The sequence below is a fragment of the Cetorhinus maximus genome, unplaced genomic scaffold (genome assembly GCF_964194155.1).
Source record: "Cetorhinus maximus unplaced genomic scaffold, sCetMax3.hap1.1 HAP1_SCAFFOLD_625, whole genome shotgun sequence".
Lineage (NCBI taxonomy): Eukaryota > Metazoa > Chordata > Chondrichthyes > Lamniformes > Cetorhinidae > Cetorhinus > Cetorhinus maximus.
Window position 1 is genome coordinate 13,281 of NW_027596567.1, and position 19,003 is coordinate 32,283.

At 47.4% G+C, this 19,003-nt stretch overlaps 1 protein-coding gene across 1 annotated transcript in view; it reads left to right on the top strand.

The window, feature by feature from the left end:
• Nucleotides 1–19,003, top strand: part of LOC144674310 (uncharacterized) — an 83,998-nt gene that overhangs the window by 13,188 nt on the left and 51,807 nt on the right. The window contains exons 3-5 of the mRNA XM_078535729.1: nt 9,401–9,540; nt 10,731–10,930; nt 13,041–13,295. Of these exons, the coding sequence (XP_078391855.1) occupies nt 9,401–9,540; nt 10,731–10,930; nt 13,041–13,295 (595 nt within the window). The remainder of the gene's footprint in view (nt 1–9,400; nt 9,541–10,730; nt 10,931–13,040; nt 13,296–19,003) is intronic.

Sequence of the window (19,003 nt, forward strand, 5' to 3'; positions counted from 1 at the left end):
TCCTCGATATGTTGCATAATTACTATTGACAACACAGGATGCACCAGGATTTCCATCACTACCTGAACCTGTGACCAAATTAACCCGGACTTGTGAATGGACATGTCACATCTGAATGACGTTCCGTGGGAAACCTTGCAGATTGATTATACAGGCCCACTACCCACAGTAACAGGAAGGGACCGGTATATCCTGGTAGTTATAGTTATGCTTACCTGGTGGATTGAATCTTTCCCTGCCTGTAAAAAATGATGCAGCCACTACAGCTAAAATCTTGTGGGAACAGATCTTTATCAGATGGGACTTTCTGAAAAGGATAGAGAGTGATATTGGTTCTCATTTCACAGCTGAATTAATGCAGCAGTTCCGTCATATTGTGGGTGTGGAACAACATTTCCGCATCACCTACCCCGAGCACTTAGCGGGATAGTCGAGGGCTTCACTTTTCTATAAAAACAGCACTGAGAAAAACTGCCATGAAGGGAGCTGATGATCTGGTCAAGGTCAACTGCCTTGCCTGGTGTGTTAATGACCATTCACTCCCCTCCTGTTCACTCCTCCAATTGCAGCCCATTTCAGCTCATGACAGGGCAGAAAATGCAGATTGTGCATCGCCCTGGGATCCCACTCCCCATTGCTACTCGACAGACTCAGGACCTGTTTCTCCAGAACCTCCAACAAACCTCAGCATCCTCCCTCAGTGGGACTACAGACAGTGGAGAAGATGGTGCTGCCCATCTCAACACCTCCAGGGAGAACAACCCTACCCGTTACATTAACTGTTCAATGGGAGATGAAGTCATGTTAAAAACCTTGTGAAAAGGGGTCGGGTTGGGATGTTAATTGGGAATGTCCATATGATGTTCTAGATAGACTTGTGGGAAACAAGTCCTATATTAGCGAAATGGAAATGAAGGATGGAAATGCAATATTTGTGTTACCATGAAGATCAGTATGAACTGTATATAATGAAAATGTCAGATAACCAGATGGAGAATAAACGCTGTGTTTGATTTTATCCAACAGGGACAAGATGTGGATGGTCATCATGCTCCTGGACTGTGTCCAGGCTGAAGTTCTGTTCCTGCCGTATGATCCTCCCCCAGATTGTCCTTTCTGAGCTCCAGCCAGGTGATGTTAAACACTCAGGTGGGAAAGACAAAAATCTACAACAATATGTTTAAAACAAAGCTGATTTATTTGCTATATAACCAGAATACTAAACTTCAGTTCAATTATTAACATCAGCAGAAACAAACTCCAACTGTCAGAATGAACATAGTTGGGGGAATTAATTTCTGGCATGTTGAGTTGTAATCCGATTGGGTGTCTGGCTTATTGTGAGAGAACATCAAGCTGTCAGGGAGAGGGATGATGTTGAGGAGAGCAGGTTTCTGATGGTGCGTGTGTGTGTGTGTGTGTATGTGTATGTAAGGGAGAGACAGGCTGTGCTGAGAGTTCGGTACAGGCAGCACCATTGCAGCCCTGAATGATCGAGAACATCTCTCTCTGCCGGAGTGAGACTCTCCGCTATGTGGATGCTGCAGGGAAGGAAGAGCGGAAGGAGACTCGCAAGGAGTCTCGGGACGGAGCAGAAGTGAGTGTGCTACCAAATTTTCAACACCAAATTATCAAGGGGAGCAAACAGGAATGAAACGCCCGTGGCGAAAAGTTGGTGATGCAGGTTGATAGAGACATTTAAAAGAGCAATAAGCAATTGGTTTCATTTCTAGAGGGTGAGCGTTGAAAAATAGAAGTTTTGTTCTACCCTATATCGAGCAATGGGAGCACTGTGCACGGTTCTGGCCTCCGTATTATAAAAAAGGATATAGAGGCACCGGAGAAGATGCAAAACAAAAAAAGATTTACAAGGACGATTCCAGATCTGAGAGGTTATAACCATCAGGAAAGACTGAACAGGCTGGGGCTCTTTTCTCCAGAAAAGAGAAGGCTGAGGGGGTGACCTGATCGAGGACCTTAAAATGATGAAAGGGTTTCGAGCGGGTAGACGTATCGAAGATGTGGAGGAGGCCAGAACTGGGCGGTGGGGGTAGGGGTGGTTAGTGGTTATCAATATCAGATAGTCATTAATAAATCCAATGGGGAATTCAGGAGAATTTACCCAGAGAGTGGGGAGAATGTGGAACTCGCTCCCATAGGGAGTGGTCGAGGTGAATAGCATTTAAGGGAAAGAGTTAGGGTGGGGGTGGTGGTAGTGAGACTAACCCGATCGCTCGTCAGAAGTGCTGGCACGGACTCAGTGGGCTCAATGGTCTCCTTCAGTGCTGCACAAATTTGGTGAATGGGAGCAAAATTTCTGCCAAGTTTTCTTTCTATATCCAAACTGGTTGGGTTCAGTCCTGTCAACACATATTTGTACCGCCCTGTGGCAACCAACTCCCTCTCGAAGGTGCTGCACTGCCTCCCTCACGGGGAATGGGGGACAGCTCCGGAGCACCGGAAGTTTGTTTCTCAGGCAGTGGGTTCAACAACCTCGGTCGTTGGTAAGATTTTAGAGTCCATTATTAAGGATGAGATTTCAGAATACTTGGAAGTGCATGGTAAAATAGGGCAAAGTCAGCATGGTTCCATCAAGGGGAGGTCATGCCTGACAAATCTGTTAGAATTCTTTAAGGAGGCAACGAGTAGGTTATACAAAGGAGAGCCAATTGATGTTATCTACTTGGACTTCCAGAAGGCCTTTGACAAGATTCCGCACAGGAGGCTGCTCAGTAAGATAAGAGCCCATGGTGTTAGAGGCAAGGTACTAGCATGGATAGAAGATTGGCTGTCTGGCAGGAGGCAGAGAGTGGGGATAAGGGGGTCCTTCTCAGAATGGCGGCCGGTGATTAGTGGAGTTCTGCAGGGGTCAGTATTGGGACCACAACTTTTCACTTTATACATTAATGATCGAGATGAAGGAACTGAGGGCATTCTGGCTAAGTTTGCAGATGATACAAAGATAGGTGGAGGGACAGGTAGTATTGAGGAGGCGGGGAGGCTGCAGAAGGATTTGGACAGGTTAGGAGAATGGACGAACAAGTGGCAGATGGAATACAACGTGGGGAAATGTGAGGTCATGCACTTTGGTAGGAAGAATAGAGGCATAGACTATTTTCTAAATGGGGAGAGAATTCAGCAATCTGGAGTGCAAAGGGACTTGGGAGTCCTAGTCCAGGATTCTCTTAAGTTTAATTTGCAGGTTGAATCGGTAGTTAGGAAGGCAAATGCAATATTGGCATTTATTTCGAGAGGACTAGAATATAAAAGCAGGGATGTGCTGCTGAGGCTTTATAAGGCTCTGGTCAGACCACATTTCGAATATTGTGAGCAATTTCGGGCCCCGTACCTCACGAAGGATGTTCTGGCCCTGGAGAGGGTCCAGAGGAGGTTCACGAGAACGATCCAAGGAATGAAAGGCTTAACATCTGAGGAACGTTTGAGGACTCTGGGTCTTTCCTCGATGGAGTTGAGAAGGATGAGGGGGGATTTAATTGAAACTTACAGAATACTGAAAGGCCTGGATAGAGTGGACGTGGGGAAGATGTTTCCATTAGTAAGAGAGATTTGGACCCGAGGGCACAGCCTCAGAGTAAAGGGAAGACCTTTTAGAACAGAGATGAGGAGAAACTTCTTTAGCCAGAGAGTGGTGAATCTATGGAATTCATTGCCATAGAAGGCTGTGGAGGCCAGGTCACTGAGTGTATTTAAGACCGAGATAGATAGGTTCTTGATTGGTAAGGGGATCAAAGGTTATGGGACGAAGGCGGGAGAATGGGGTTGAGAAACTTATCAGCCATGATTGAATGGCAGAGCAGACTCGATGGGCCGAATGGCCTAATTTCTGCTCCTATGTCTTATGGTCTTATGGGTTCGGCACAGCTCCGGGGAAATCAGTACGGAGCCAGGAAAAGGCTGCTCGTGCCCTCCTGCCACACCTGGTAAAGACTGGCACCTTCACAGTCAGCTATTTGAGCTGTAAATGATTGGGCATTGATATCGTGACACCTTCCCTACGACCATCAGGGTTTTCGCTGGAGTAAACAAGGAGAAACTGTTTCCAGTGGCAGGAGGGTCGGTGAACAGAGGGACACAGATTGAAGAGAATCGGGAAAAGAACCAGAGGGGGAGATGAGGGGGATTTTTTTTTTTACACAGTGAGTTTTTGTGATCTGGGAGGCGCTGCCTGAAAGGGTGGTGGAAGCAGATTCAACAGGAACTTTCAAAAGGGGAATTGAATAAATACTTGAAGGGGAAATGTTTTCAGAGCTATGGGGGAAAGAGTGACGTGGGGGAAGTGGTACTAATTGGATAGATCTTTCAGAGAGCCAACACAAGCACAATGGGCTGAATGGCCTCTTCCTGTGTTGTAAGATTTTATGATTCATTTCTTTCTGCCCACACACGGGATTGTGCACCCTCCACAGTCACTAACTAGCACATTTGCTTGTTTTTGTCACTGTTTTATTCTGGTTCTCTGTCATGTCCGCCTTCCTCTCCCTCTTCCGTTTTCCCTCTCCTTCTCTCCCGCTCTCCCACTCTCCCCGGTCTCTCTCTCCTTCCCTCCGACTCTCCCATTCTCCCCACTCTCCCTCTCGTTCTTTCCCGCTCTCCCACTTCCCCCGGTCTTCCTCTCCTTCTCTCCCACTCTCCCACTCCTCCTGGTCTCCCTCTCCTTCCCACCCGCTCTCCCACTCTCACCAGTCTTTCTTTCTCTCCTTCTCTCCCGCTCTCCCACTCCCCAGTCTCTCTCTCTCTTTCTCTCCCACTCTCCCACTCGCTGGTCTCCCTCTTCTCGCCTGCTCTCCCACTCCTCCCAGTTTCTGTCTCCTTCTCTCCCGCTCTCCCACTCTCCCCAGTCTCTGTCTCCTTCTCTCCCGCTCTCCCACTCTCCCCAGTCTCTGTCTCCTTCTCTCCCACTCCTCCTAGTCTCTGTCTCCTTCCCTCCTAGTCTCCCTCTCCTTCCCTCCTACTGTCCCACTCCACCAGTCTCCCTCTCCTTCTCTCCCGCTCTCCCACTCTCCCTGTTCTCTCTCTCCTTCCCTTCCACACCTCCGGTGTCTCCTTCTCTCCCGCTCTCCCATTTTCCCTGGTCTCTCTCTCCGACTCTCCCGTTCTCCCCGGTCTCTCCTTCCCTCCCACTCTCCCACACCCCGGTCTCTCATTCTATCCCACTCTCCCACTCCCCATGGTCGCTCTCTCCTCTCCCGCTCTCCCATTCTCTCCAGTCTCTCTCTCCCGCTCTCCCGTTCTCTCCGGTCTGTCTCTCCTTCTCTCCCGCTCTCCCACTCCCCCCCAGTCTCTCTCCCACCCTTCCATTCTCCCAGGTCTCTCTCTCCTTCTCTCCTGCTCTGCCATTCTCTCCGGTTTCTCTCTCCTTCTCTCCCGCTCTCCCGTTCTCTCCAGCCTCTCTCTCTCCTTCTCTTCCGCTCTCCCATTTCCCAGTTAGGGGAGGGGATGGCGTAGTGGTATTGTCGCTGGACTAGTAGTCCAGAGACCCAGGGTAATGCTCTGGGGGCCTGGGTTCGAACGGTGGTGGGTTCAGATGGTGGAATTTGAATTCAGTAAAAATCTGGAATTAAAAGTCTTACGATAACCATGAAACCATTGTTGATTGTTGTGAAAACCCACCTGGTTCACTAATGCCCCTTTAGGGAGGTCATCCTTACCTGGTCTGGCCTACATATGACCCCAGACCCACAGCAATGTAGTTGACTCCTAAATGCCCTCTGAAATGGCCAAGCTGGCACTCAGTTGTATCAAAACCGCTACAAAGTCTCGAAAAAGGAACGAAACAGGATGGGCCATCTGGCATTGACATAGGCACCGGAAACGACAACAGCAATCTCGGCCCCGTCGACCCTAAGTCCTCCTTACCAACACCTGGAGGAGCCATTTAAATACTGTAGCTACTAGAGCAGGTCAAAGGCTAGGAATCCTGCGACGAGTAACTCACCTCCTGACTCCCCAAAGCATGTCCACCATCTACAAGGCACAAGTCAGGAGTGTGATGGAATAATCCCCGCTTGTCTGGATATGTGCAGCTATGGTTCCTGTTAAAGTTGCTCAACCAAGGACAGGCATGTCTCCGATGTCTCTGTCGGAGTGGAAGACACTGAACTGCCTGTGCTTAATGATGTACCTGATGTTAATGCTGTTCCAGAGAATATGGTTCCTGCAAAAGAATCGGAAGTCGTGGAGCTTCGACATTCCACACAGATCAGGAAACCATCTTAAAGACTGAATTTGTAATTTCATGACCTGTGTAAATATTGTGATGGCATGAGATAAATACAAAAGGTAGAGAAAAGTTTAAGGTTGGGGGCGGGGGTGGGGGGGTGGCTGCAGTAATTATAGTTCTGATAAATGTAGGACCGTAGCTTTAAGAATACTCCTGTGTTGTAAGATCACATGATCTGTATGGACCAATGAGTTAGCAGCACGGGGACTCACGAGGAGAGAATTCTTCTTTCGTTATAGAGTTAGATGCACACATGTAACTGCTGCTGCCGTCTTGTAAATAAAGTTCAACATTTCCACCAAGCAAAGCTGCCTAGAAAATCAACTCTATCACACTTTCCTTCCCGAAAGTACATCAGTGAAACAAACAGGGTATTTATGACAATTGATGGTCAACATTACTGAGACTAGCTTTCAATTCCAGATTTATTAATTGAATTTAAATTCCACCTTCCACTGTGGTGGGAATTGAACCCATGTCTCCCAGATCATTAGCCTAGGCCTCTGGCTTAGTAGTCCAAACATTAATGCTATGCCACCATCTCACCTTTTAGTGACAATCAAATATTGATAGCCCTTAGTTCTGGTCTCACCCCACACAGATAGAAAGACTTTCTCTACCCTATCGAAAAACCCCTTTCATCGTCTTAATCAGGTCACCCCTCAGCTTTCTCATTTCCAGAGAAAAGAGCCCCAGCCTGTTCAGTCTTTCCCGAGAGTTATAAGCTCGCGGATTTTGGCAGTGTAGGAAATGCAGAATAGATGAAGAATAGCCTTCTTCGGTGCTGTGAAGTCCTGAGAAGATCGGGAAAATGGGTTTAATTTCACTCCATCTGGCGAAACTGCACAGCGTCTGACTTAAAATGGTAGCGGACAACTTGCTTCTCCAGCACTTTTGGCACCGGGTGGCGGGGCTGTGACAGGAAGAATAAAACAGAGGCATATTATCTAAATGGTGAGAGATTGCAGAGCTCTGAGATGCAGAGGGATCTGGGTGTCCTAGTGCATGAATCACAAAAGGCTATCTGGAGTACTGTGTACAGTATTGGTCACCTTATTTAAGGAAAGGTGTCAATGCATTAGAAGCAGTTCAGAGGATGTTTACCAGGCTAATACCAAGAATATGTGGGTTGTCTTATGAGGAAAGGCTGGACAGGTTAGGCTCGTATCCACTGGAATTTAGATGAGTAAGAGGTGACTTGATTGAAACATTTAAGATCCTGAGGGGTCTTGACAGGGTGGATGTGGAGAGGATGTTTCCTCTTGTGGGAGCATCTAGAACGAGGGGTCACTGTTTAAAAATAAGGGGTCGCTCATTTAAGACAGAGATGGCGAGAATTTTTTTCTCTCAGAGGGTCGTGAGTCTTTGGAACTCTCTTCCTCAAAAGGCGGTAGATGCAGAGCCTTCGAATATTTCTGAGGCAGAGCTAGATAGATTCTTGGTTAACAAACGGTTGAAAGGTTATCGTGGGTAGGCAGGAATGTGGGGTTGCGGTTACAATCAGGTCTGCCATGATCTTATTGAATGGTGGAACAGGCTCAAGGGGCTGAGTGGCCGACTCCGGCTCCTAATTCATAATTTGCAATGTGTCCATCTGAATTCATGCACATCAGGGTTCCAGTGGGGTACATGACACACCTGTGCCATTGTCAGTGGAGTGCCCTCTGGGATGCACAAAGGTAGCTCGACTCTTCCTCCCTTTCTTCACCGCACACCCCCAGCCCCTCCCCCCCATCCCACCCGCACCCCCCACCTCCCTCCTCAGGCCTTTACCCACCACCGTCCCTCCTTCATCCATTACTTTCCCTGGGCTCCCTAGTTTTGGGAGGAGTGGGGCCAGCGAGACCCAACAGCCAGCGAGAGGCCCTTTCATGGCTCCAGGTTGTCCTGATGTGCATTGACAAGGTTCCTCCTCCCCTCCTCCCGGCAGCTCGATAGAGAATGGGACCCTCCCATGGGAGAGGCTGTCCCGCTTGTGATCCTGGCTGGAAACGGTGGGAAACTGGGAAATATTGGAATGCAGAGGGACCTGGGTGTCCTTGTACACGATTCACAGAAAGTCAGCATGTGGGTACAGCAAGGAACTCGAAAGGTAGATAGCATGTTCGCCTTTATTGAAAACGGATTGGCATATAAAAGTAAAGAAGCCTTAAAATAATTATTTAGATCTTTGGCGAGACTACACCAGAAGTATTGTGCACAGTTCTGGATCCCATAACCCCAACCCCAACCCTAACCTCCTAACCCCATCCCTAACTCCCTATCCCTAATCCTAACTCCCTAACCCCATCCCTAACTCTCCAACCCCATCCCTAACTCCCAACTCCAGCCCTAACCCCATCCCTAACTCCCTACTCCTAATCCTAACTCCCTAACCCCATCCTTAACTCACTACTCCTAACCCCATCCCTAACTCCCTACTCCTAACCCTAACTCCCTAACCCCATCCTTAACTCCCTAACCCCATCCCTAACTCTAACTAAACTGATTCCTGGGATGAGAGGGATGTCCTATGAGGGGAGATTGAGTATAATGACCCCATATTCTCTGGAGTTTAGAAGAATGAGAGGTGATCCAATTGAAATGTACAAAAGTCTTCGGGGGTTTAACAGGGTTGATTCTGGGAGGCTGTGATCCTCCCCCATTCCCCCACCCCCAGCCTGGCTGGGAAGTCTGGAACAATGGTGGGGGTCACAGTCTTAGGATAGGAGGTCAGCCATTTTGGACTGAGATGAGGAGAAACTTCTTAACTCAGAGGGTAGTGAATCTTTGGAATTCTCTACCGCAGAGAGCTATGGATGCTCCATCATTGGGAATACTCAAGACTCAGATCGATAGATGTTTGGGCACTGATGGTGGGAAAGTGGAGTTGAAGTAGAACATCAGCCATGATCTTAATGAATGGGTGGGGTAGGCTCGAGAGGCCGAATGGCCTCCTCCTGCTCCTATTTGTCTGGTTCTTGGGAGTATTGTGTACCTTTTTCCGATTGGATCAATGGATCCCCATCCTCAACCTCCCTTGGTTGCCATGGCTACAGGAGTAGGCCATTTGGCCTTTTGAACTTACTTCCCTGCTTCACTCACCACCTATTTTGGAGCTTTTTAAAGACCGTCCGGTTCATCAACAGCTCTAACCTGTTTCTTGGCCACCCCTTGCAGGTATACAGCGGTTGTCATGCCAATGCTCTACAATACCCGCTACAGCTCCAAGCAGAGAGTCACGTTGATGATAACTATGATCTGGATGCTGTCCTTCGCCATCTCGTGCCCGCTGCTCTTCGAGCTAAAAAACCACCCTGGTAAGCTGTGCCCATCAAGAACCCTTATTTCATCTTTTATTCCTCTGTTGTTTCCTTCTATGGTAAGGGAGGGGCATGAGAATTCTCACAACAGTCCCAAGGATTGGGGACTTCAGTTATATGGAGAGACTGGATCAGCTGGGATTGTTCTCCTTAGAGCAGAGAAGGTTCATGGGGAGATTTAATTGAGGCATGCAAAATCCTGAGAGGTTTTGACAGAGAAAATAAGGAGAAAGTGTTTCCAGTGGCAGGAGGGCCAGTAACCAGAGGACCACAGATTGAAGAGAATCGGGAAAAGAACCAGAGGGGGTGGAGGAGGAGAATTTATACTCCACACGAGCCCAATCCCACCCCATCTTTATCTCCCCCATCACCATTTCCTTCTATTCTTTTCTCCCTCATGTATTTATCCAGCTTCCCCATTAAATACATCAATAATATTCACCTCAACCACTCTCTGTGGGATTGAGTTCCACATTCTCCCCACTCTCTGGGTGAAGAAGTTTCTCCTGAATTCCCCATTGGATTTACTAGTTGTTGTACTATGCTGATAGTGCTGGTATCCAACCACTGCCAACCATGTTGTATTATGGTGCGCGGTGGTGTCTCAACAATGCAACCTTGAGACTTGTAGATTTAAACATGAACTCTTTATCTATTTACAGATCTCAGGTTACTGTCATGCATGGCGCTGCTACCTCCATGCAGGCTGGTTCCAGAGTGTTCTCTCTAGACTGTTCTCTCAGTCTGTTACCATGTGACTTTATACATCATACCGTGGGTGCTGCTATTCTCCAGTCCCTCTCTAACCCTTACTCTGTCGAGTACCTTTACATTACAGTGGCATGCAGGCACAAACAACACTAGTGACTATCTTATATTGATGGCCGTCTCGTTCTGGTCTCCCACCCGCCTTACCCTCCCCCACCCCACCCCACCCCAAAAGTGGAAACAACTTCTCTAGGTTCACCCTGTCAAAACTCTTTCATAGTTTTAAAGGCTTCTATCAGGTCACCCCTCAGCCTTCCCTTTTCTAGAGGAAAGAGTCCCAGCCTGTTCAGTCTTGCCTGGTAGTTATAAGCTCGTAATTCGAGTGCCATCTTTGTGAACCTTTAGTTACATCTTCTCCAGTGACTCAATGACAGTTTTTGCAATTATGGAGACCAGGAATGTGCTCTGTCCTCTTCCAGATAAAAGGGACGAGATCATCTGTGCCATCATGAACCATTCTTTTATCTTATATTCCTCTATTGTCTCCTTCTACATTCCCTTCATCGTGACGCTGTTAGTTTACATCCAGATCTATGCCATGCTGAGACGGAGGAGGAAGCGCGTGGCAGCTAAGAGGATCAGCGTTGCCATGGAGCATGAAACCCAACCGCCCATAAAAGTCGGAAGAGAAAATAACAAGCTCAAATATTAAAATGAGGGGATGTGCGTACTGGGCGTGGTGTAAGTGACTGACCTTTAACCTCTAGACACTGCGATTAAATCCTGCCCAAGTTTGCTTTGCGTAGAGGCTGCACGGGTTCAATTCGACATGGGTTAGAGTGTCTTCGATCCATTTTGTATCAGACGCACTACCATGATGTAGAGTTGCTTTCAACCTGCCATTTAAGGGAGGATACAAGATGACTGAGGTAGTGCTGTCACCACAGGTATAGCATGTTGGTCTTTTGAAGGAGGCTGCAGATTGGCAGGCATAGAGCGAACTGCACATCTAACCGAGTGTTGTACCTGTCCTGGGAGTGTTTGATGGGGACAGTGTGGAGGGAGCTTTACTCTGTATCTAACCCCGTGCTGTACCTGACCTGGGAGTATTTGAAGGGGACGGTATCTTGCTTTATTATTTAAAAAACATGCTTTTTAGAGTGAAATTTCTTTGTGCAATATTACTGTATGTTTCACACAATCGTATTCCACCTGAAACATTCACTCCCTCCACCACCGACGCACAGTGGCAGCAGAGTGTACCATCTGCAAGACGCACCGCAGCAACCCACCAAGCCTCCTTGGACTGTACCTCCCAAACCCACGACCATGACCATCTAGAAGGACAAAGGTAGCAGATAGATGGGAACACCACCACCTGAAAGTTCCCCTTCAAGCCAAGCACCATCCTGACTTGGAAATATATCGGCTGTTCCTTCACTGTTGCTGGGACAAAATCTTGGAACTCCTTCCCTAACAGCGATGTGGGTGCACCTACACCACATGGACTGCAGCTGTTCAAGAAGGCAGCTCACCCCCACCTTCTCAAGGGGCAATTAGGGATGGGCAACAAATGCTGGCCCAGCTGGTGAAGCCCACATCCCATGAACGAATCATTTTTTAAAAAAATGCAATACTTAAGTCAGTAATTTTGAAAGGAGTTTTGCCCTATTTAATGGCTAATCTCTCAATTCAAATTGTAAACAATGGATTTTCTTTATGGCCAATATGAAGTATTTGTATCCATGTTTGTGCCTACACTGTTGCTAGGGTCGATAATTCCATTTTTTGTTTTATTTAGTTTCAGAATAAGTGCACACACCCGGAAGATGTCAAACTTTGCACTTTAATGGTCCAATCAAACGGGAGCACCAGTGTGAGTAAAAAGAAATTGTTAAGGCCTCATCTGGAGACAGCAGAATCCTCGGAGCTGATTGACAAATTCCCAGTTCAATTTGAGTGGCCGAAATTCCCACTTGTCGCTAGGGTCACCAATCATTCCAAAGGTCATTGATCAACTCTCTTCCCATTCGCTGCCATCGCACGGAATCTCAATGGACCCAAACCTCTTCCCACTCACTCCCATTGTACACAATCCCAATGGAACAAGCCCCTTCTCCTTCACTCCTATTGTGCAGAATGTCAATAGATCGATCCATTCCCATCGCACAGAACCCCAATTCCTTTCACTTCCATGGGGAGATTGGAGAAGTTGGGATTGTTCTCCTTAGTGCAGAGAAGGTTCAGAGAGAGATTTAATCGAGGTGGGCAAAATCATGAGGGGTTCGGATAGAGTAAATAAGGAGAAACTGTTTCCTGTGTCAGGAGGGTCGGTAACCAGAGGGACACAGATTGAAGATAATCAATAAAAGAAAGAGGGGGAGATGAGGAGTTTTTTTTCTTTTTACACAGTGAGTTGCTGTGATCTGGAAGGCGCTGCCTGAAAGAGCAGTGTAAGCAGATTCAGTAGGAACTTTCAAAAGAGGAATTGGGTAAATAGTTGATGGGGAAAAATTTGTCAGGCTGTTGGGCAAAGAGCGGGCGGAAGTGTGGGACTAATTATAAAGCTCTTTCAAAGAGCCAGCAGAGGCTCGATGGGCTTAATGGCCTTCTGTGCAGTATGATACTGTGAACAAGTTAACTGCCCACACCCCATGTACAAAATGGTGACTTGGAACCAAGGGCCTTTTGTCATTCCCTTCCTTGTCCTCTCCTGTGATTTGTGTGTGCTCTGGTCTGTGCTGTTGGCTGTTGGTAACACCCATTTTCTCTTCTTTTTGGCATCCTAGACACTGGTACGAGAAGCAATCCCTTGCTCTGAAGAATCTGAGGGAGCCCGCTTTGTGGGGCATCCCGAGAGCTCAAGGCCAACAGGAACTCTGCTGGCTTTCCAGCTCGGGACCACTTCCGGATCCTGCCTGATGGCTGGTAAATGGAAGGCCCCTTCCCCCATCGAGGTATCCGCGGACCCCGAGTGCAATGGCCAAGCAAGGTTCTTCAGGCGGAGTGCTTTTGAGGTGCAGAGGGTATCGGACGAGAAACAGGTGCCAGTGGCCAAATCAGCAGCGAAAGCAAACTGTCCCGCCAGAAGGAGAAGAATGCAACACAGATGTTGGCGGTTGTCTTAGGTGAGTCTAGAACAAACTAGAACAATAGACTATGTTCCACCGAGACACAATGATTTAGAACAATAGCCCAAGATCCACAGCCTCGGTGGTCTAGAACAATGTTTTAGGTGCCTTGTGTCAACCTGATCTAGAATAGGCAAAGTCTATCAGTTCTTACAATGATCTAGAACAACAGACCGAGTTCTATGTAGTTACAACCATCTAGAACAATAAACGAGATTCCATTGTGTCTCAATTATTTATAAGAAGAGGAAAGGTTCCATGGATCTTGAAATGATCTAGGGCTGTAGTATAAATTACATGCTCTATTACTGTGGACTAACTTCCATAGTCTTTAAATGATCTAGAAAAATAGACAAAGTTTCCTTGTGGCACAATGATCTAGAACCATAGGTTAAGTTGCATTGTAGCACAATGACTTAGATCAACAGTCCAAGTTCATGGGGTTTGCTGTGATCTAGAACAATAGGCTGCATTCTACCAGACCGCAAAGTTCTAGAGCAGTAGGCCAAGCTGCATGGATATGTAATGATCTAGACTAATGGCTGTGTATAGTGTTACCATACTCCCAGTAGATTAGCCTGAGTCCTATCGTGTTACAATGATCTAGAATAATAGGCTAAGTTGTATGAAATCGCTATGTTCTAGGATTGGATTCTATACCGATGATACCAAATTTGTAAGCTTGTGTGTCAGGGATGTAATGTGAATTTTAGCAAAGAACTAGCAACTGTAAGTAATTAATGGAGCCCTGTTGCCATATGGTTGAGGAGCTCTGAGTGGGGTAGGAACCCTTTCGCGAGTCACTGTGTTGCAATGACAAATGGCCCACACGTTCATTGACGACTCTTTTCCTCTCTCTCTCTCTGTCGGATTGGCAGGCGTCTTCATCATCTGCTGGCTGCCGTTTTTCATCACTCATATCCTGAACGTCCACTGCCAGACGCGCCACATCCCGCCAGCGCTCTACAGCGCCTGCGCCTGGCTGGGTTACGTCATCAACCCCATCATCTATACAACCTTCAACGTGGAGTTCCGCAAAGCCATCATGAAGATCTTGCATTGCTGAAGCTGGAACAGGGACTGACTCTGGAACAGGGACTGAGAGCCAAGCGGACCGGACCATGAAACTTGCAACTGATGTCTCCACACGAGAGACACGGGTTATAAGGATCCCAGACTATAAACACCTTGTCTCTGCTGTCTTCACCACACCATAACAGGAAACCAGAATGATCCCTTCCTGCCAAAGATGGAGGAACATGAGTGCACCACACACTGGCACCTTCTGAACACGACAATAAAAGGATGAGTGCTCACACCACAATGTTATGTAGTTTAAATACTGTCTCTCTACACCTAAACACCTTCCATCGCCACCTACTCTGAGTTTAGTTGTTGCGTTCCTTACTGAAGTTCCCACTTCCTGGCACCCAAACTAGTATCCTCAGAATTAAGCGCAACCCTTGATCATTGTGCCACCATGAAATGTAACGTATGGGTTATGTGGAGATGAGCAGAGAGACATTAGCCCAAACCTAAAGGTGGCAGGTCCCTTATTTTCCGTTCATTCATGGCTGGCATTTATTTCTCCTCCCTCATTTCCCCTTGAGAAGATGATGGGGATTTGCCTTTTTGAATTCCACTGACTGGCTTGCTGGGCCATTGCAGAGGGCAGCTAGGAGTCAACCACGTTGCTGTGGTTCTGGAATCACATGCAGGCCAGACCGGGTAAGGATGACAGATTTCCTTCCCTTAAGGACATTAATGAACCAGTTGTTTTTTTACAACAATAATTATAGTATCATGATCACTGTTACTCACTTTTAATTCCAGATTTATTTAATGAACCTAATTTAAATTCCTTCTGGCCATGGTGGGATTTGAACTCACGTTTCGAAATTATTAGTCCAGTAACATGACCACAAGGCTACTGTTCAACGGAGTTGATACGGTGATAATAAAAGCAAATGGGTTCCTTGAGTTTATAAATGGAGGCACAGAATATAAAAGCAATGTAATTGTACCAGAACTTGCATGACTGTTCTTTCAGAGAGCCAGCAGTCACAATGGGCCAAATAGCCATCTTCTGTGCTCTAATTTATTGGCAACGCAAGCCTTTTCTTCTCCTTAATCCACTCTTGGACAGAGATAATGCCTCGAAGCAGTGAATATACTGAGAAATATACGCAATTATCCTGATTCCCGTTTGGATAGAGATGTGACCTCTGTCCTTGTCTCACTTTACAGATTGTGATGGAAAGCTCAAATCTTTATAGACCTCTAGTCATGCACACTGTGCTAGATGATTCAGCAAAGCTGTCCCAGAAACGAGATGGTGCCTGAAAAAAATGCCATATGCCAATCTGTCCACCATCAAGTTAGAATTTGAGAAAATAAGCGATCACTTTTTAAAAAAAATTAATTCACAGGATGTTGGCTGGGCCAGCATTTATTGCCCATCACTAATTTCCCCTTGAGAAGATGGTGGTGAGCTCACTTCTTGAACCGCTGCAGTCCACGTGGTGTAGGTACACCCATGGTGCTGTTAGGGAGGGAGTTCCAGGATTTTGACCCAGCGACAGTGAAGGAACGGCGATATATTTCCAAGTCCGGATTTCCCCACAGGCTGGAGAGGCGGGGGGCAGGGGATGGGGTGGTCACAGTCTCAGGATAAAGGGTTGATAATTTTGGACTGAGATGAGGAGAAACTTCTTCGCTCAGAGCATTGTGAACCTTCGGAATTCCCTGCCCTAAAAAATTGTGGATGCTCAGTCGTTGAGTATATTCAAGACTGAGATTGATACGTTTTTGGATATTAAGGGATATGGGGATATGTCGGGTGAGGAAGTGGAGTAAGGTACAAGATCATCTACGATCTTATTGAATGGCGGAGCAGGCCCGAGGGGCTGAATATTTTCCTTCTGCTCCATGCTGGCCCCTTCTTGCCTAATAATCTATTGTCTGACTGATTAAACTTCGCCATTCAATAGAACCTTAGCAGTGCACTCAGCTAAATTGTACAGTGACACACTAAACTCAGGAGCATCTCGGGGGATGAACAATTTGAACCATTTCTTTAAGTAACATTTGTGAATCATTAAGTGCCAGGCAATGACAGTTGCCAACAAGACAGAATCTAAGCATCTCCCCTTGATGTTCAATGACATTACCATCACTGAAACCCCCACTATCAACACCCTGGGAGGTTACCATTGGCTAGAAACTGAACTGGACGAGCCATATAAAATGCTATAGCTACAAGAGCTATTAACTGGGAATTCTGAGGTGAGTAACTCACCTCCTGACTTCCCAAAGCCTGTCCACTATCTACAAGGCACAAGTCAGGTGTGTGATGGAATACTCTTCACTTGCCTGTATGAGTGTAGCTCCCACAACACACAAGAAGCTCGACACAATCCAGGACAAAGCAGCCCGCTTGATTGGCACCACATCCACAAACATTCACTCCCTCCACCACCGACGCACAATGGCAGCAGTGTGCCCCATCTACAAGATGCACTGCAGCAGCTCACCAAGGATCCTTTGACAGTACGTCCCAAACCTGCAACCTGCACCGCCACGAAGGACAAGGGCAGCAGATAAATGGGAACACCACCACCTGGAAGTTCTCCTCCACGTCACATACTATCCTGACTTGGAAGTATATCGCCGTTCCTTCACTATCGCTGGAACTCCCTCCCTAACAGCACTGTGGTTGTACCTCCACCACAGGGTCTGCAGCTGTTCAAGAAGGCAGCTCACCACCACCTTCTCAAGGGGCAATTAGGAATGGGCAATAAATGAAAGAATGAAAAAACAATTTTACAACAGGACAAACTATCTTTAAGTTTTTTTTAAAGTTTTTAATTTTAACCATACCAATTCCTAGCCCTGTGTAAGCATGTCTAGAGGATTGGGGTATTAAACGTCATACATTGATAGAGACAACTAGAAGATGGCCAGTAATCATTGATCCATCCCAATAATTTCTTAGTTCCACAGGAAGGTGGTTTGCATGGAGCACATCAAAGGTAACAAGCAATTCAGTTGAAGAGAATTAGCTGCTAAATGCCAACTGGAGAAGACAGGGCCTCAGTTTAATGTGTCATCCGAATGTCATCCCTCCGACAGTGCAGCATTCCCTCAGGACTCATCCTCTGACAGTGCAGCACTCCCTCAATACTGACCCTCCGTCAGTGCAGCGCTCCCTCAGTACTGACCCTCCGACAGGGCAGCACTCCCTCAGTACTGACCCTCCGACAGGGCAGCACTCCCTCAGTACTGACCCTCCGACAGGGCAGCACTCCCTCAGTACTGACCCTCCGACAGGGCAGCACTCCCTCAGTACTGACCCTCCGACAGGGCAGCACTCCTTCGGTACTGACCCTCCGACAGTGCTGCACTCGCTCAGTACTGACCCTCCGACAGTACTGCGCTCCCTCAATACTGACCCTCCGACAGTGCAGCATTCCCTCAGCACTCATCCTCTCACTGTGCAGCACTCCCTCAGTACTGACCCTCCGTCAGTGCAGCGCTCCCTCAGTACTGACCCTTTGACCAGTCATCGCTCCCTCAGTACTGACCCTCCGACAGGGCAGCACTCCCTCAGTACTGACCCTCCAACAGTCTAGCATTCCTTCAGTACTCACCCTCTGACAGTGCAGCACTCCCTCAGTACTGACCGTCCAACAGTGCAGCACTCTCTCAGCATTGACCCTCCGACAGTGCAGCACTCCCTCAGTACTGACCCTCCGACAGGGCGGCGCTGCCTCAGTACTCAACCTCCCCACCCCTAACAGTGCAGCACACTGTCAGTACATCTTGCCTTCAGTGCTGACCCTCTAAGAGGCAGTACTCCCTCTGTACTGATCCCCGCTCCAACACTCTCTCAGTACTGACCCTCCGACAATGCAGCGATCCTCAATTCTGACCCTCTGACAGTACAGCGCTCCTCAGTACTGACCCTCTGACAGTGCAGATCATCCTCAGTGCTGACTCTCTGACAGTGCAGATCATCCTCAGTACTGACCCTCTGACAGAGCAGCACTCTCTCAGTACTGGCCCTCTGACAGGGCAGCACACTCTCAGTACTGGCACTGAGGAGTGTGAGACTTGATGTTGTGCTCATGTCTTTGGAATGGGACTACAAATCTACAACCTTTTGATTCGGGGGCGAGATTACTACCCCTTGCACCCTGACTACTATTTAACTGTCGTGTCCCATGGGGGTGGCCATTTTACTTCACCATTATCATGTCTAAGTGGATGCAACATTTCACAGCTGGTTTCTGAGTCAAGTTAGTCACTTTGGATGCCCCTTTGCTTCCATTAACCAATAATTGGCTCAATCAGATGGTGGAGATGTTACATAATAAATATTCTGAGAGGCGACAACGAGTTAATGGAAACTGGGCTGCACCTTTTACAAATTGACATAGGTGCTTCAGTTAAATAGTCAGAAGAGATCAATTAGCATTATATAAAAGCTGTGGGAGCATTTGGCAGAGTTGTGTGATTGGATGGTTAGTGGAGGATATTCAGCCAGGTAAGTGGATGATGGGCCTTCAGTTGAAGACAAACAGGAAATGTTGGGAGCAATCAGCAGGCTGGGCACTATCTGT